This window comes from Salvelinus sp. IW2-2015, linkage group LG32, assembly GCF_002910315.2.
Source record: "Salvelinus sp. IW2-2015 linkage group LG32, ASM291031v2, whole genome shotgun sequence".
NCBI classification, from domain to species: Eukaryota; Metazoa; Chordata; class Actinopteri; order Salmoniformes; family Salmonidae; genus Salvelinus; species Salvelinus sp. IW2-2015.
This window is the reverse complement of record NC_036871.1, coordinates 31,242,774-31,258,853: the sequence shown is the minus strand read 5'-3', so window position 1 is coordinate 31,258,853 and position 16,080 is coordinate 31,242,774. Positions and strand designations below refer to the sequence as shown.

At 41.1% G+C, this 16,080-nt stretch overlaps 2 protein-coding genes across 3 annotated transcripts in view; one reads left to right on the top strand and one right to left on the bottom strand.

Moving 5' to 3' along the window:
• The window catches only part of LOC111956639 (actin-binding protein IPP), a 390,618-nt gene that overhangs the window by 273,360 nt on the left and 101,178 nt on the right, over positions 1-16,080 (bottom strand). The window lies entirely within an intron of this gene.
• On the top strand, positions 2,958-7,961 carry LOC111956663 (uncharacterized). Of its 2 annotated transcripts, none has more exons than XM_023977196.1 (2): positions 2,958-3,410; positions 6,300-7,961. In XM_023977196.1, the coding sequence occupies exons 1-2, from the start codon at positions 3,140-3,142 to the stop codon at positions 7,346-7,348; spliced, it is 1,320 nt and encodes a 439-aa protein (XP_023832964.1). In that variant the 5' UTR covers positions 2,958-3,139; the 3' UTR covers positions 7,349-7,961. The 2 variants fall into 2 exon arrangements, with proteins under 2 accessions (XP_023832964.1, XP_023832965.1); XM_023977197.2 differs by having other exon boundaries at positions 6,284-7,961.

The following is a 16,080-nucleotide window of genomic DNA, read 5'->3' as shown; positions in this document are numbered from 1 at the left end:
TGCAGTTTGGCGTAGTAACCAACTTCAGTGGACAAATTCTTAACTTTGATGGCCACTGGGCATGCTGGAGATGTGTGCTCTTCACAGATAAATCCCGGTTTAAACTGTTTTTCTGATCCATGCCCCTACTTAAATTTTTTTTTTATCTGTGACTATCAGATGCATATTTGTATTCCCAGTTGCATGTTGCGTTTATATTTTTGTTCAGTGTAGAAACATAAATCACTCTACTTTCATATCACATCAAAATAATTTCACAAATGTAAAACAAACAATTATTTTACACTGTTTTAACCGGTTTTAACACTGTTGCAATCGACACACACAGGTATTCGGAGACGCAGATAGCTAATTAGCACAGGTAGTCCACCACGTCTTCCGTCTGTTTTTCATAAACAAGCGCTGTAACATGGAAATATGGCCGTATGGGAACCCTAACCCTATAAAGGTGTATATCAATTGAATTTTAAATGAAAACATTTTTGTTTTGTCTATATGAAAGATAACGTCCTTATGCATCCAAAACCGTACTGCAAGTGATGCGTGTTAATGTTCAGACTGAGCGGGGCGGCTTTTAACAAAACTCCCCCCTGCAGAAGACGCCTTCGAACAATGACTTAAGTGTAATGTAATGGAACTGAGAGTCATGGTCAAGGCTGACTATGTGCAGAGCCTTTTGTAACATAAGCAATGGTGTGTATTCATGGATGCCAAGGGAAGTTAGGCTTCCCAAAAATTGACCAAGAAAAAAAAGAAAATGTATCCTTCATCACTTTGTGTTTTCATAATTTTCCTTCAATTCGCAGGAGGCTGAACGTACACCATATGACCAAAAGTATGCTCGTCGAACATCTCATTCCAAAATCATGTCCATTAATATGGAGTCGGTCCCCTTTTGTTGCTATAACAGCCTCCACTCTTCTGGGAAGGCTTTCCAATAGATGCTGGAACATTGCTGCGGGGACTTGCTTCCATTCAGCCACAAGAGCATTAGTGAGGTCGGGCACTGATGTTGGCCGAGTAGGCCTGGCTCGCAGTCGGCATTCCAATTCATCCCAAAGATGTTCAATGGAGTTGAGGTGAGGGCTCTGTGCAGACCAGTGAAGTTCTTCCACACCGATCTCGACAAACCATTTCTGTATGGCCCTCGCATTGGGCACGGGGGCATTGTCATACTGAAACAGGAAAGGGCCTTCCCCAAACTGTTGCCACAAAGTTGGAAGCACAGAATCCTCTAGAATGTCATTGTATGCTGTAGCGTTAAGATTTCCCTTCACTGGAACTAAGGGACCTAGCCCGAACCATGAAAAACAACCCCAGAGCATTATTCCTCCTCCACCAAGCTTTACAGTTGGCAATATGCATTTGGGCAGGTAGCGTTCTCCTGACATCCGCCAAACCCAGATTCGTCTGTCAGACTGCCAGATGGTGAAGCGTGATTCATCACTCCAGAGAACGCTTTTCCACTGCTCCAGAGTCCAAAGGTGGCGAGCTTTACACCACTCCAGACGACATTTGGCATTGCACATGGTGATCTTAGGCTTGTGTGTGGCTGCTCGGCCATGGAAACCCATTTCATTAAGCTCTCGATGAACAGTTATTGTGCTGACATTGCTTCCAGAGGCAGTTTGGAACTCGGTAGTGAGTGTTTTAACTGAGGACAGACTATTTTTCAGCACTCGGCGGTCCCGTTCTGTGAGCTTGTGTGGCCTATCACTTCCTAGCTGAGGCATTGTTGCTCCTAGACGTTTCCACTTCACCATAACAGCCCTTACAGTTGCCCAGGGCAGCTCTAGCAGGGCAGAAATTTGACAAACTGAGTTGTTGGAAGGCTATTCTACTGCCAATGTTTGTCTATAGAGATTGCATTGCTGTGTGCTCGATTTTATACACCTGTCAGCAACGGGTGTGGCTGAAATAGACAAATCCACTAATTTGAAAGGGTTTCCACATACTTTTGTATATATAGTGTATATTACCCATGTCCTTGTTCAGCCATGACTCAGAGAAGAATAGTATATTACACTTCTTAATATCCCGTTGATAAGATAGTCTCGAATGGAGCTCATCCAGTTTATTCTCCAGCGACCGCACATTCGCCAATAGAACAGAGGGTAGAAGCAGTTTATTAATTTGCCACCGTAGTCTCATCAGGGTGCCTGTGCGCCGGCCTCTATAGCACCGTCTTCGCCTGCTTCAAGTGTTGGGGATTATGGCCTGGTCCGGGATAATCAATATGTCTTTCACCTCCGACTCATTGAAGTAGGAGTCCTCGTCTTAATCGAGGTTCTGATGTCCAGAAGCTCTTTTTGGTCATAGGAAACGATGGCGGAAGCACCAAAAAATAGCACAATTGGTCAGGAGCCCGTAAAACGGACACCATTCCTTCCAGGGTGATTCTTCCATCTTCATACTGTATGCACATTCTGTTGGTTAACTTGAGTGTACTAGTCTGGAATGCATTAAAAGTCAGTTCATTTCCGTCTTTGGATTGAAGTCTCTGACTATTGACTATAATCTGAATATTAATTATACTGTGTGAATAAATCAGCCTGAGACTATAACCGTCCTACTAAGATTCAGGGCTACTCAGAAAACTGATCTCTCGCTTTCTCTTCCTCTCTCGCACATGCTCTCTCCCTCAAATTACTTTTAATAAATCTGCAAAGAGTTGTCAATTTACACTCAAGTATGGAAATCTCAGGTATCACATCTCATGCATAACCATGGTGTTGTTAAGGATGAGCAAGCAAATGTAATAACTTATGAGCATTGCCTAGAGATGTTTTGTGTCATTATTTATATAAATTCCATAAACAAATGCATTTTCTGTTTTTCATTTGTTTTTGTGAATAAACTTCTTAGGCAGAGAACTAATTGTCTTTTTGTGTGTTTTCTGATTGATTTCACAGAAATATCCCCATATGTGGGCATTTAATGGAACGTTTACGGTTACCTTTTCTGTCGTCATTTCCGTTATCCGTCGTTTGGAAAGAGAACATATTCTTTCACAGACAGTGCTGCTTGCCAGCTTCGACAAGCTGTACAGTTGTAGAAACAATTATGTTCTAAACATTTCACAGAGGCACTAGCATTGCAAATTCGTTTGGTGAAACAACGGTGATTTTATTTGAAAACAATGTCTAACACTGTTTCTTTCAGTACACAAATAGCTGCAATCATGGATGTGCTAGCAAAGGCGGCTGTCGCAGAAATAACCAAACTTGTAGACGAGGGCACCGTCGTGTTACGGCTTGAAATGTGTCGGAAAGAAAATGAGATGGAAGGCCTTCAAAATAGTTTACAGCTGATGGAAAGAGAATTGCGGAAAGCTCAAAGCGAAGTAACAGCACGAGTGACAAATGACAGGCAACATGCTGAGGAAATTCGGATTGGGACTCCACAAAAAGGTGAGGCGAGCTGACTCGATTTAGTGCTATCAAGTCAGCTTATTTTGTCACTGTTCAAGGTTTTGTTTGATACCTTATTATGGGTTCACAACTTTGAAACCTATTGTTATTCTCTTTTTTGATCAAATAATTTATGCTCGAGTTAACTTTTTTTTCCTAATTTGCCACACCGAAACTAAAATCCATGGTCTAAAGAAATGACACAATTGCCATATTATAACCAGTCTCACTTAAAACATATGTTGCCCCGTTAGACCTATGAGATTCCCTTTAAAACACACCACCTTCATACAGTTACAACCAGAAGTAACTTCTTCGTAGCTGGTTTGGAGCATAAACGTAGGAGAATTAGGTTAGGGTTAGCTAAAATGTTCTCCTGACCTGCTACGGAAATTCACTTCCGGTCATGGCTGGTGTGTTTTTAGGGAGTCCCTTTGAACTAGATACTTTGAACTTTTTATGCAGATGTCATTCCTCGTGCTGAACGCACCCTTAAGGTCCGTTCAAAAAAAGTGTACTTCTCAAAACACAAAATTCGGAATGTAGGCCCATGCTACATATCGTAACTAACCCTTAGCTTTTCTCAAACTACGTTAAGACATGGCTGAGTCATTGATAAAACAGGAAATTCGATTTTACTTGTTCATTTATGACCTTTTGTAAATCCACTCCACAAAGACTTTACCATGATGAACCATGTTAATAAGTAAACTAACAATTCACTTTTTTGATTATGCAACACTAATGCTTAATTTAATCATATAAAATTGACTTCTCATGGACTAAAAGTCAGATTAACTCCAAATGTGGCCTATGGACTCAACACAGTAACCCCCCCCCCKAAAAAAAAACGTTTCAAAATGACATTGATGCATTTAAAGATTTGTATTTAACTAGGCAAGTCAGTTAAGAACAAATTCTTATTTACAATGACGGTATACCCCGGCCAAACCCGGACGACGCTGGTCCAATTGTGCGCTGTCCTATGGGACTCCCAATCACGGCCGGATGTGGTTCAGCCTGGATTCGTACCAGGGACTGCAGTGTCGCCTCTTGCACTGAAATGCAGTGCCTTAGACTGCTGTGCCACTCTACCAGTAGATGCATATTAGCACATACGCTAATATACTAATATGCATCAAAGGGTTTACTGGTACTCATTAAAGTCCCGTAGATCACTTCATTACTCCCTTTTTGTTTAGAAAGCTCTACTATACAAGCTTCTGACTTAACTTCATTGTCAAAGTCTAAAAACATGATACCAAACCTGTTCACAGGGTTGGTTAACTCTTGACATTCCTTGGGTCTCCACCGAACTAGGTAAATCCACTTTTAGTTTTAACGCTTGACATTTTTGGAATCACTTACAAAATGAATTACATTTGGATTCCCTGGTGCCACTAGGGCAGTTTAAAACCCTGATGATAAATGAGTTCACTGAGGTGTGCAATTGTTTTGATAAACTTTAATAATTTGTGGGTGAAGTTTGACGTTCTAATGATCTTGTTATTCTATCTTGTATGTTCTAGTTGTATCTTTTATTTTATGTCCTCAGGGAACCATTTGAAAATAAAACCCTGGTCTCAATTGGGCTCCCCTGATTAAATGCAAATTATTCAAATATTTTTCTTGTGAACCATAGGACCAAATGAAAATAGGCCCATGGTACATGTCTTAACATGAGCTTTTCTCAAACTAAGACAAGGGATTGGTCAAAAGATGGCTGAGTTATTGACAAATCAATAATCAGATTTTACGTGTCCAGTTATAAAACCACTGTAAATCCACTCCACAGTGGCCTATCAACTTAAAACTGTTCATCCTTATCATGTACATCCCTAAGATGAACCACACAGAATTTGGTATTGACATCTCAAAGAACAGGGACACTAACTAATTCTTTGCATATGTAATGCTAATGCTCAAAATCATCTGCAATATCTCATGAATCATACGTCAGATTCACTCCAGATTTTGTATTTGAAGTCATTGAATTAGCCTCTAATGAATTTGAGAATGATTAGTTGCTGCTTTTAAAGTTGGCGAAGCTATCAGGCACCATATCACATCAGGGCTATAAGAACTGAACCGATGGACATGGGGCGAGGAAATTTCATATGTAAACCTTATGTATATGTCCTTAGAATCTGTGTGAATATGAAGTCACTGCAACATTAGATGGCTGCACCAGACCAGTTGGTGGCTCTATAGATGTCATTGGCACCATAGGATACTAAAGCAATAACTATTGATCAAGTGGACTTGGTCTCAAGCAAATTGTTAGATTTAAATAATGCAGACAAACAATGTGAAATATTGTGATTAGTATATCGGTATAATCACATTGTTGCGCTATTATGTGGTCTGAACGTATTGAAGTGGATCTTTTTTTCTGGAAAATGTAAAACCTTAAGTCCTGCCGTTTGCGCAGTCTGCGACTATCTTTAAGTGCAATCAGTGAAAGCATTACCATGTTTATCTCTCAATATCACAAGGATGACGCAAGTTTAATGCTGTATGTTTGAATGCAGGAGGTAATCATTCTTAAGTCATTACTTAATGTTTTGAGTTTATATACCAATTCGGATGTCAGTTTGACTGGTTTATGTTAACTTTTGTGAAATATTTTCAGCATTAGTGTATTGGTATATTGAGGTTCTTTGATTTCTGGGACTTTTATTATGTCTGTCTGTGTAAATGATTTAAATCTCAGTTGGTAAATTCCACATTAGTGTTCCAAAATACTCTCACAGCTGTACTACTTGGTTTGTTATCCAAATTATCTCATGTCCTTTCTGTCATCCTGTGAACTCCATTCATTGTTGCTCGCAGCAATATTTTGACTTTATAATTTCTAATAATTATATAAACAGTCTACTCTACTTCCAGGTGATGAAGAGAACCAAAAAGCCCAAGCCATGCCCGTAGAGAACCCAGTAGAGAGCTTCAATGAGCTGCAGCGGTCTGGACACCTTGAAGAGGCGAGGAGTGGACTGGAGTTTCTGGTGAAAGCAGAGCAGGTGGAAGAACATGTAGCCCAGGGAACCATAGAAGATCAAGGAATCACAGAAAGTGTGGACTTTAGAATGGATGAGAGAGATAGTCAGCTGTGGTCCTCTGTTACACAAGGACTAAGTGGGAATAATTCTGGCCACCCAGATGGGTCTTACTCTACAGGGAGATGCTTACAGATGTTCTCATCTCAGGCAGATCAATATCCCGCTCCCATCCCATCCCATCCTTCCTGTATGTCTTTGTCCATTGTAGGGAAACCACTGGATGACATATTCAGCACTGTCCCACTGAAAGTGGAGCCTGAGAGGCATCCTGTGTATCATGACAATGCCATGTCTGAGTCCATACATGTTGTGCAGGGGCAGTACAGAGATACTCTGCATCCTGTTGTGAGGGAGGGCTTGATTTTACAGCCCAGAATGCAGCAGCCAGGACCTTCTTCACAAGGGCTCTTGAGACCAACTGAGAGCACWTCAGAGTCACACTCACACAACCAAGAGCATATTCTTAATAYGAACAGATTGAAAACAAAGAGGATGGTAAATGTTTGGAGAGCTGTACCAAACCAAAAAGTGTTCATCTGCTCATTGTGTGGAAAGAGCTTCCACCGCCATTGTCAACTTGAAGCACACCAGCACTCTCATGCTGAAGTCAAGCCATACAGATGTATTGAGTGTGGGAAAAGTTTTACTCAGAAAAAAAGACTTAAGTCACATCAGAGTGTTCACACGGGTGAGAGACCTTTCAGTTGCAGAATCTGTGGCAAGATGTTTACAAGGCAGGACAACTGCCAAAGACATGAGCGATTTCACAGTGGACAAAAGCCATTTAATTGTGTTCAGTGTGGTAAAAGTTTCACGGTTCTCAGTAACCTCAAACTACATCAAAAACATCAATGTAAATTTGCCAATGTCAGAATGTAAGATTGCATGTTGTAAAGTGTATTTCTCAGCGTTGTACAGTTAATGAACTGTTAATATCGATTGTTGATCCGTTCAACTGTACTGAGATTAGCAGGTTTAGGTTTCCAACATGACACTGGTTTCTAAATTATGAATTAAGTATTTTCTTTGCCTCACCAGGAAAGCAACAGTTGCATGATAGCTTGAATTTTCTTGCGCATATGCTCCTGTAGTTACGGTTAATTTTTGATCATAGCAGCAGTTTGAGTTAGTGCATTTTGGGGTTAAAAATTATTTGACATTTGATTGCATTGTAAAACATCTTTAAAATTTCTTCTGACTGCAGTGTAAGTACAATGCAACAAAATGTGAAACTGTGCTTTTTGACAACAGTCAATGAACCCCTATTTTTGTTTACGGATAGTTGAATTGTTGCCACACAGTTCGACGGTAAGCTAGGCTGACTATGTAACTTAAATTGCATGATTAACATTATTGCTTGAGAATTGTGTATAGTGTTGGTTTTGACATTACTAATAATAGCCTAATTGTTTCTTCCTGTTGTAGCCACTGTAGGTGTCCACTCCCAAGTGCGACTGTCAGAAGGATGCATTAAAGGCTTATTTTGTCGTGGCGTCTGCTCTAGGCCTGATTTCCCAAAAGCCTCTTAAGGCTAAGTTCATCGTTAGAACCTTCGTAGGAGCATCATTAAACCTCTGCGCTGTTTCCCAAAACCATCGTTAGCGAAAGTTGCACTTGAAAATGCTCATTATTTACCGACTGCCTCAGACCACTGGTAGAACAGCTAAGTGCGTCATTAGATACTTCTTTTCCCTTCTGTGTCACTTTATACACTGAATATCTTTGCAAAACATAGAATCAAGATGTTTGTCTCTGTGACCGACGATAACTTCAGAACGAAATCGACCACACATACTAAGTTGCCAATGTCTTTTCAATTGTTACAAATAAGCGAAAGGCGAAAAGGTGCTTCAAAAGAAAACCGATGACTGCATTAAAAGATAAATACAGTAGGATTATAGGCTTTGGTTAGATTCCTGGGACCACCCATACTAAAAATGTATGCACCATTGGAGGCTGGTGGGAGGAGCTATAGGAGGACGGCTCATTGTACTGGCTGAAATGGAACTAATGGAGTGGTATCAAGCACGCATGTTTGACTCCGTTCCAATAATTCCATTAGTGAGCCTGTCCTATAGCTCCTCCCACCAGCCTCCACTCGTATGCACGCATGACTGTAAATCACTGGATAAAAGCGTTTGCTAAATGGCATATTTTATACTTCAAATATGTTGAAATCAAATTCATGTTCACTCAATTGAGCTACTGTCTAATTTTTGCCTCAATATATTATCTGTAATAACAGGTGCACAATGATGAGCCAAATGTGATTTAGCTAAGGCTAAGCCGACTCTATTTGCAGTCATGGGTTATAACAGATCTCTAGGAGTTGACCCATCATCAATCTTGTGGCATCAATACTTTACGTATTTCTGAGCACCTCCAAGATGATAGCTACTGCAGGAACACCCCAAATTGCTGGTCTAGCAATACAAAAGTTACATGTTCGTTTTATTCTAACCTTTTCTCCTAATATTTATATTTTCCCTAACTGCCAAAGTAGATTCTTCCCATAATTATTCTTTGTTACAGCGCAACAAGCAACCTGGTCTCAGATAAATACGTCCTCCAATATGTACTTTTTTTTACACCTTTATTTAACTAAGCAAGTCAGTTAAGAACAAATTCTTATTTACAATGACGGCCTACCGGGAAACAGTGGGTTAACTGCCTTGTTCAGGGGCAGAACGACAGATTTTTACATTGTCAGCTTGGAGATTCGATTAAGCAACTTTTCGGTTACTGGCCCAACGCTTTAACCAGTAGGCTACCTGCCACCCCATGGTAAGACGTATGATACTATACATCCTCTAATTCGTATGATACTGTACAACCACTATTCTATTCATAATGTAACATATACTGAGTAATACGAATTCCCCTGAGTCCATGTTGAAAAATTCTGACATTCACCACTGCTCTTTCACTATATATTTCCATTCATATGTTAACACAGTGCATTTATAAAGTTTTCAGACCCCTTGACTTTATCCACATTTTTACAAATTTAAATGGATTAAATAAAGTTTTCCTCAATCTATACACAATACCTCATAATGACAAAGAAAAAACAGTTTTTTAGATTTTGCAAAGTAAAATAAACAGATGCATTGTTTACATAAGTATTCAGACCCTTTGTTATGATTTTCAAAATTGATCTCAGGTGCATCCTGTTTCCATTGATCATCCTTGAGATGTTTCTACAACTTGGAGGCCACCTGTGGAAATTCAATTGATTTGACATGATTTGGAAAGGCACATACCTGTCTATATAAGGTCCCACAGTTGACAGTGCATGTCAGAGCAAAAACCAATCCATGYGGTTGAAGGAATTGTCCGTAGAGCTCTGAGACAGGATTGTCGAGGCACAGATCTGGGGAAAGGTACCAAAACAATTATGCCGCATTGAAGGTCCCCAAGAACACAGTGGCCTCCATCATTCTTAAATGGAAGAAGTTTGGAACCACCAAGACTTCCTAGAGCTGGTCGCCTGGCAAACTGAGCAATTGGGGGAGAAGGGCCTTGGTCAGGGAGGTAACCAAGAACCCGATGGTCTCTCAGATAGAGCTCCAGAGTTCCTCTGTGGAGATGGAAGAACCTTCCAGAAGGACAACCATCTCTGCAGCACTCCACCTATCAGCCCTTTATGGTAGAGTGGGCAGACGAAAGCCACTCCTCAGTAAAAGGCACATGACAGCCTGCTTGGAGTTTGCCAAAAGCCACCTAAAAAACTCAGACCATGAGAAACAATATTCTCTGGTCGGATGAAACCAAGATTGAACTCTTTGGCCTGAATGCCAAGCGTCATGTCTGGAGGAAACCTGGCACCATCCCTACGGTAAAGCATGGTGGTGGCAGCATCATGCTGTGGGGATGTTTTTCTGCAGCAGAGACTGAGACTAGTCAGGATCGAGGGGAAGAAGAACAGAGCTAATTACAGAAAGATCCTTGATGAAAACCTGCTCCAAAGCGCTCAGGACCTCAGACTGGGGTGAAGGTTCACCTGAATGTCCTTGAGTGGCCCAGCCAAAGCCTGGACTTGAGCCTGATCGAACATCTCTGGAGAGACAGGAAAATAGCTGTGCAGGAAAGCTCCACATCCAACCTGACAGAGCTTGAGAGGATCTGCAGAGAAAAATGGGAGAACCCCCCCCCCCCCAATACAGGTGTGCCAAGATTGTAGTGTCATCTTGCTCTACCCAAGATGAGTCAAGGTTATAATCACTGCCAAAGGTGCTTTAACAAAGTACTGAGTAAAGGGTCTGAATGTAAATGTCATTTCAATTGATTTTTTTATTTTAATTTTTTTTATACATTTAGAATACGGCTGTAACATAACAAAATGTGGAAATTGTGAAGGGGTCTGAATGCTCTCTGAGAAAAAAGTTGTGAATTTCCTCAATACATGCCAATACGAGCGTTTCTGCATCTCTAAACCAAAATATCTAAACCAAAATCTAGCTAGCTAGCTTTCATAATATGCTTGCGAGACATTTCATAGCATATCAATGTAATTAGGCAGCTGCTATGTGATTTGTTACTTTGCAAGCTAACATGAACTTTGTTAGGTTACTGCAGAGGCTAATGTGACTCTTATTTTTAGTATCTGATCCCATCAGCACCACCAGGAATTAGTGTAAGTAACCTTCAAAAATCTACTAAATTGTTCCATGACTCCTTGATGACATCAATATGCTGGCGCTAGGCATAAACATGGTCTGTGTCTTGTCATAGTTGGTGTGTAGGCTACAACTTTTACTGTAGTTTTCTCTGTATTACGGAGGCTTTTTATTTAGTGGTAAATACAAGTAAAACCAAGCTCATGCTGTTCTCTAGGTCAAGAAATGTTGACCGTGAGGACTTGCATATTTGCGCTATAAATGGAGCCCAAATTGAGCTTGTTCGTCAATATAAGTACCTGGGTGTGTGGATTGATGACAAGTTGTCTTTCATAATGCATATAAAAAATCTGACTAAGAAGCTAGAATCCAAGATTGTTTTTTTTATTATCTAAATAAATCATGCATTAGTATTAAAAGTAGGAGAAAGATTGTTCAAACAACGCTTCTCCCTGTATTGGATTTTGGTAATATTGTTTACATGCATGCGGCAACCTCTTTTAAAACCCTTGGACGCAGTCTACCATTTGTCACAAGGGACAATTTTAGGACTCATTGTAGTCTGTACAAATATGTGGGATGGACCTCAGAATGCAGCTTTCTTACAATTTCATTTATTTACAAAGCAATCTTACAGAAACTCCCTCTATATGTAACGTCATTAAGATAAAAATCATAAGTTACCAAATCCGTTCACAGGAATGGATAACACTAGAGATCCTTCCAGTCTCCACAGATTTGAGAAAATCTGCGTTTTGTTTTTTTGCCCCTAATTTGTGGAACAATCTGCAGAATTCACTGCAGTTAATGTGCTGGTGCCACTCAGGCAGTTTTGTTATTGTGCTGAATTAAATCAAATCAAGTTTATTTTATATAGCCCTTCGTACATCAGCTAATATCTCGAAGTGCTGTACAGAAACCCAGCCTAAAACCCCAAACAGCAAGCAATGCAGGTGTAGAAGCACGGTGGCTAGGAAAAACTCCTAAGAGGAACAAACCTAGAGAGGAACCAGGCTATGAGGGGTGGCCATCATCTTCTAGCTGTGCCGGGTGGAGATTATAACAGAACATGGCCAAGATGTTCAAAATGTTCATAAGTGACAAGCATGGTCAAATAATAATCAGGAATAAATGTCAGTTGGCTTTTCATAGCCGATCATTAAGAGTTGAAAGCAGCAGGTCTGGGACAGGTAGGGGTTCCATAACCGCAGGCAGAACAGTTGAAACTGGAACAGCAGCAAGGCCAGGTGGACTGGGACAGCAAGGAGTCATTCATGCCCGGTAGTCCTGACGTATGGTCCTAGGGCTCAGGTCCTCCGAGAGAGAGAAAGAAAGAGAGAAGGAGAATTAGAGAGAGCCAAGATTTTCAAAATGTTCATAAATGACAAGCATGGTCAAATAATAATCAGGAATAAATGTCAGTTGGCTTTTCATAGCCGATCATTAAGAGTTGAAAGCAGCAGGTCTGGGACAGGTAGGGGTTCCATAACCGCAGGCAGAACAGTTGAAACTGGAACAGCAGCAAGGCCAGGTGGACTGGGGACAGCAAGGAGTCATCATGCCCGGTAGTCCTGACGTATGGTCCTAGGGCTCAGGTTCTCCGAGAGAAAGAAAGAGAGAGAGAATTAGAGAGAGCATACTTAAATTCACACAGGACACTGGATAAGACAGGAGAAGTACTCCAGATATAACCAACTGACCCTAGCCCCCGACACATAAACTACTGCAGCATAAATACTGGAGGCTGAGACAGGAGGGTCAGGAGACACTGTGGCCCCATCCGATGATACCCCCGGACAGGGCCAAACAGGAAGGATATAACCCACCCACTTTGCCAAAGCACAGCCCCCGCACCACTAGAGGGATATCTTCAACCACCAACTTCCAATCCTGAGACAAGGCAGAGTATAGCCCACAAAGACTCCACCACAGCACAAACCAAGGGGGTCGCCAACCCAGACAGGAAGATAACGTCAGTAACTCAACCCACTCAAGTGACGCACCCCTCCTAGGACGGCATGAAAGAGCACCAGTAAGCCAGTGACTCAGCCCCTGTAATAGGTTAGAGGCAGAGAATCCCAGTGGAGAGAGGGGAACCGGCCAGGCAGAGACAGCAAGGGCGTTCGTTGCTCCAGAGCCTTTCCGTTCACCTTCACACTCCTGGGCCAGACTACACTCAATCATATGACCTACTGAAGAGATAAGTCTTCAGTAAAGACTTAAAGGTTGAGACCGAGTCTGCGTCTCTCACATGGGTAGGCAGACGTTCCATAAAAATGGAGATCTATAGGAGAAAGCCCTGCCTCCAGCTGTTTGCTTAGAAATTCTAGGGACAATTAGGAGGCCTGCGTCTTGTGACCGTAGCGTACGTGTAGGTATGTACGGCAGGACCAACTCGGAAAGATAGTAGGAGCAGCCATGTAACGCTTTATAGGTTAACAGTAAAACCTTGAAATCAGCCCTTGCCTTAACAGGAAGCCAGTGTAGGGAAGCTAGCACTGGAGTAATATGATCAAATTTCTTGGGTCTAGTCAGGATTTCTAGCAGCCGTATTTAGCACTAACTGAAGTTTATTTAGTGCTTTATCCGGGTAGCCGGAAAGTAGAGCATTGCAGTAGTCTAACCTAGAAGTAACAAATGCATGGATACATTTTTCTGCATTTTTGGACAGAAAATTTCAGATTTTTGCAATGTTACGTAGATGGAAAAAAGCTGTCCTTGAAACAGTCTTGATATGTTCGTCAAAAGAGAGATCAGGGTCAAGAGTAACGCCGAGGTCCTTCACAGTTTTATTTGAGACGACTTTACAACCATCAAGATTGTAAAGTCGTCTCAAATAAAACTGTGAAGGACCTCGGCGTTACTCTTGACCCTGATCTCTCTTGACGTAGCTTTTTTCCATCTACGTAACATTGCAAAAATCAGAAATTTTCTGTGAAAGTTTTTTCTCTGAAATTTTCTCTGAAAGTTGTCTTAATTCTCACTCAAACCCCCAAAGTTTATTTTTCAAATTGGCATGTGTTTCTAAATGTCTGTGCAAGAGTGAAGGTTTCATCAAGTTGTGAGAGAGTGCTTTTGCACATATAACACACTGTGGCTGAGGAAAGGCACGACTCCCAATATAAGTTAACTACATTGATTTGGGGTTATCATATTTGCGCCTCTTCGATGGTCCAATGTCCCTGTCTGTTCGGTGCTGTCCGGGGTAAGGGGAAAGTAGGTCTTCGGCTGCATCAGATTCACAACTGTCAGTGTCCATGCTAGCTGGGTTAACCACAAATGTAGAATTACTGATGCTAGCACTGGATGTGCTCGTGGAAGCAGAACAACTTGTGTCATCGGCAGGTGTTGTAGAGTTGGTATGAGTCTCTATGGACACGGGCCTTACTTTTTTTGAACCATTTATCCATTTTCGACCAAACGGAATGAGCAGCTGCTACGTTTGGCTACATACGGACTGTTAGTGGTATTCCCGCGAGAGAGTAACGGTTTATGTGATTGGATGTTTATTATTTAACTAGGCTACCTGTATTTGACAGTGTTATTTTGCTGAACACTAGATGGTTTAATTTAATTTTTGGCAGTGAGAAGAGGCTACTCAGGCGATTAAAAACAAACAATAAAAAAAAAACTCACCCAAATGTATAGCCCTGTTGGAAAATATAAATGGACTGTTTGAAAATGTGACTAATTAAAAAAGAAAAATGTTTTTTTTTATGTTAATCACATTTTTATTTGGTGTAGCTCCGACGGCATTGGGGGTACACGTACCCCAGTTTGGGAATACCTGGTTTAGTTGATGCCAACTCCTGAGCTCAGACTACCTGCCATCTGTCTTCACCCGCCTTACATCCAGTCAGAAAGACACCTGTCACTACAACCTAAATACATTTTAAACCAGACAGGAGATGGAGAGAAAGAGGGTAAAGAGGAGGGCACTTGCGATCAGCGAATCTGCAAGAAAACCCCAAAATGCCTGGTGATGACCTGAGCGAATATTAAGTTTAGTACATATCTGCTGTTGAACGTACATCTCTGCTGACCGAGATCGATCATCTAAGAGAAAGAGAAAAGGTCCTGCGAAATCAAGGTAGATCGGCTGTCCATTAATCAAGCAAGTTTCAAGAACGATGACAAGTGTCCAGGAGTTGACAGGCCTGCCATCCTATGCAAAATTTATCAATTTGGATTAGAGTGCAAAGCTGTACGTTATATGTACAGCTTGTGGACATTTGTTGATGTCCTTTGCTAGTTAGAGAGTTATAAGTCCAGTTATAGATAAGTATAGCACTGAGGAGTTACTGCTTCCTACAAGAGCACAAAATGTGTAGGCTACATTTCAAGCCGTCTTGCCTAGTTAAATACATTTTCAAAAAAAAAAAAAAACTGTGGTTTCTTGCATCATGCAATGCACAGTCACCTATTTGGCCCATGGTGTTACAGACCATGTAAAAAAAATCATGAATTAATGTCAAGCCCTTCGTAAGGTAAAAACGTTTTTAAAAGTCTCATGCAATTTAGGCCTGCATTGGACACCACATACTGTAGGCTATATCATAGAAATCAAAAGCTATTTCATGTGAATGGTATGGGATTTGCTCCATTGGATTTGTTGGTAGGCCTACATTATGCTCAAAAGGCCACAAAAGCCTATTGGCTACTGTCTAAAACTGTAAGGGTACACTGTAAAAACGTGGTGGAATTTGCAATGTTCAAATTTTCGCTCACAAGACCTAACATTTACTCCGTGCAACAAAAAATTTGAGGGAACATTGGTTACAGCATGTATTGAGTGGTAGAAAATATATTTATAACTAACCCAAGAAAGTTAATCTGTGTAGTTTACAGTGGGAGAAAATTAAGCATAGTGGGCAGAACAAGCAAGGAGGTGGGCAAAGCAGAGCTTGAGCTCAGTGCGTTTTGTGGTGGTGGGGCAAGCAAGTAGAAAATACGGAGTGTTGCGCCGTGATTGGCTCAGTGTTCTGTCACTCA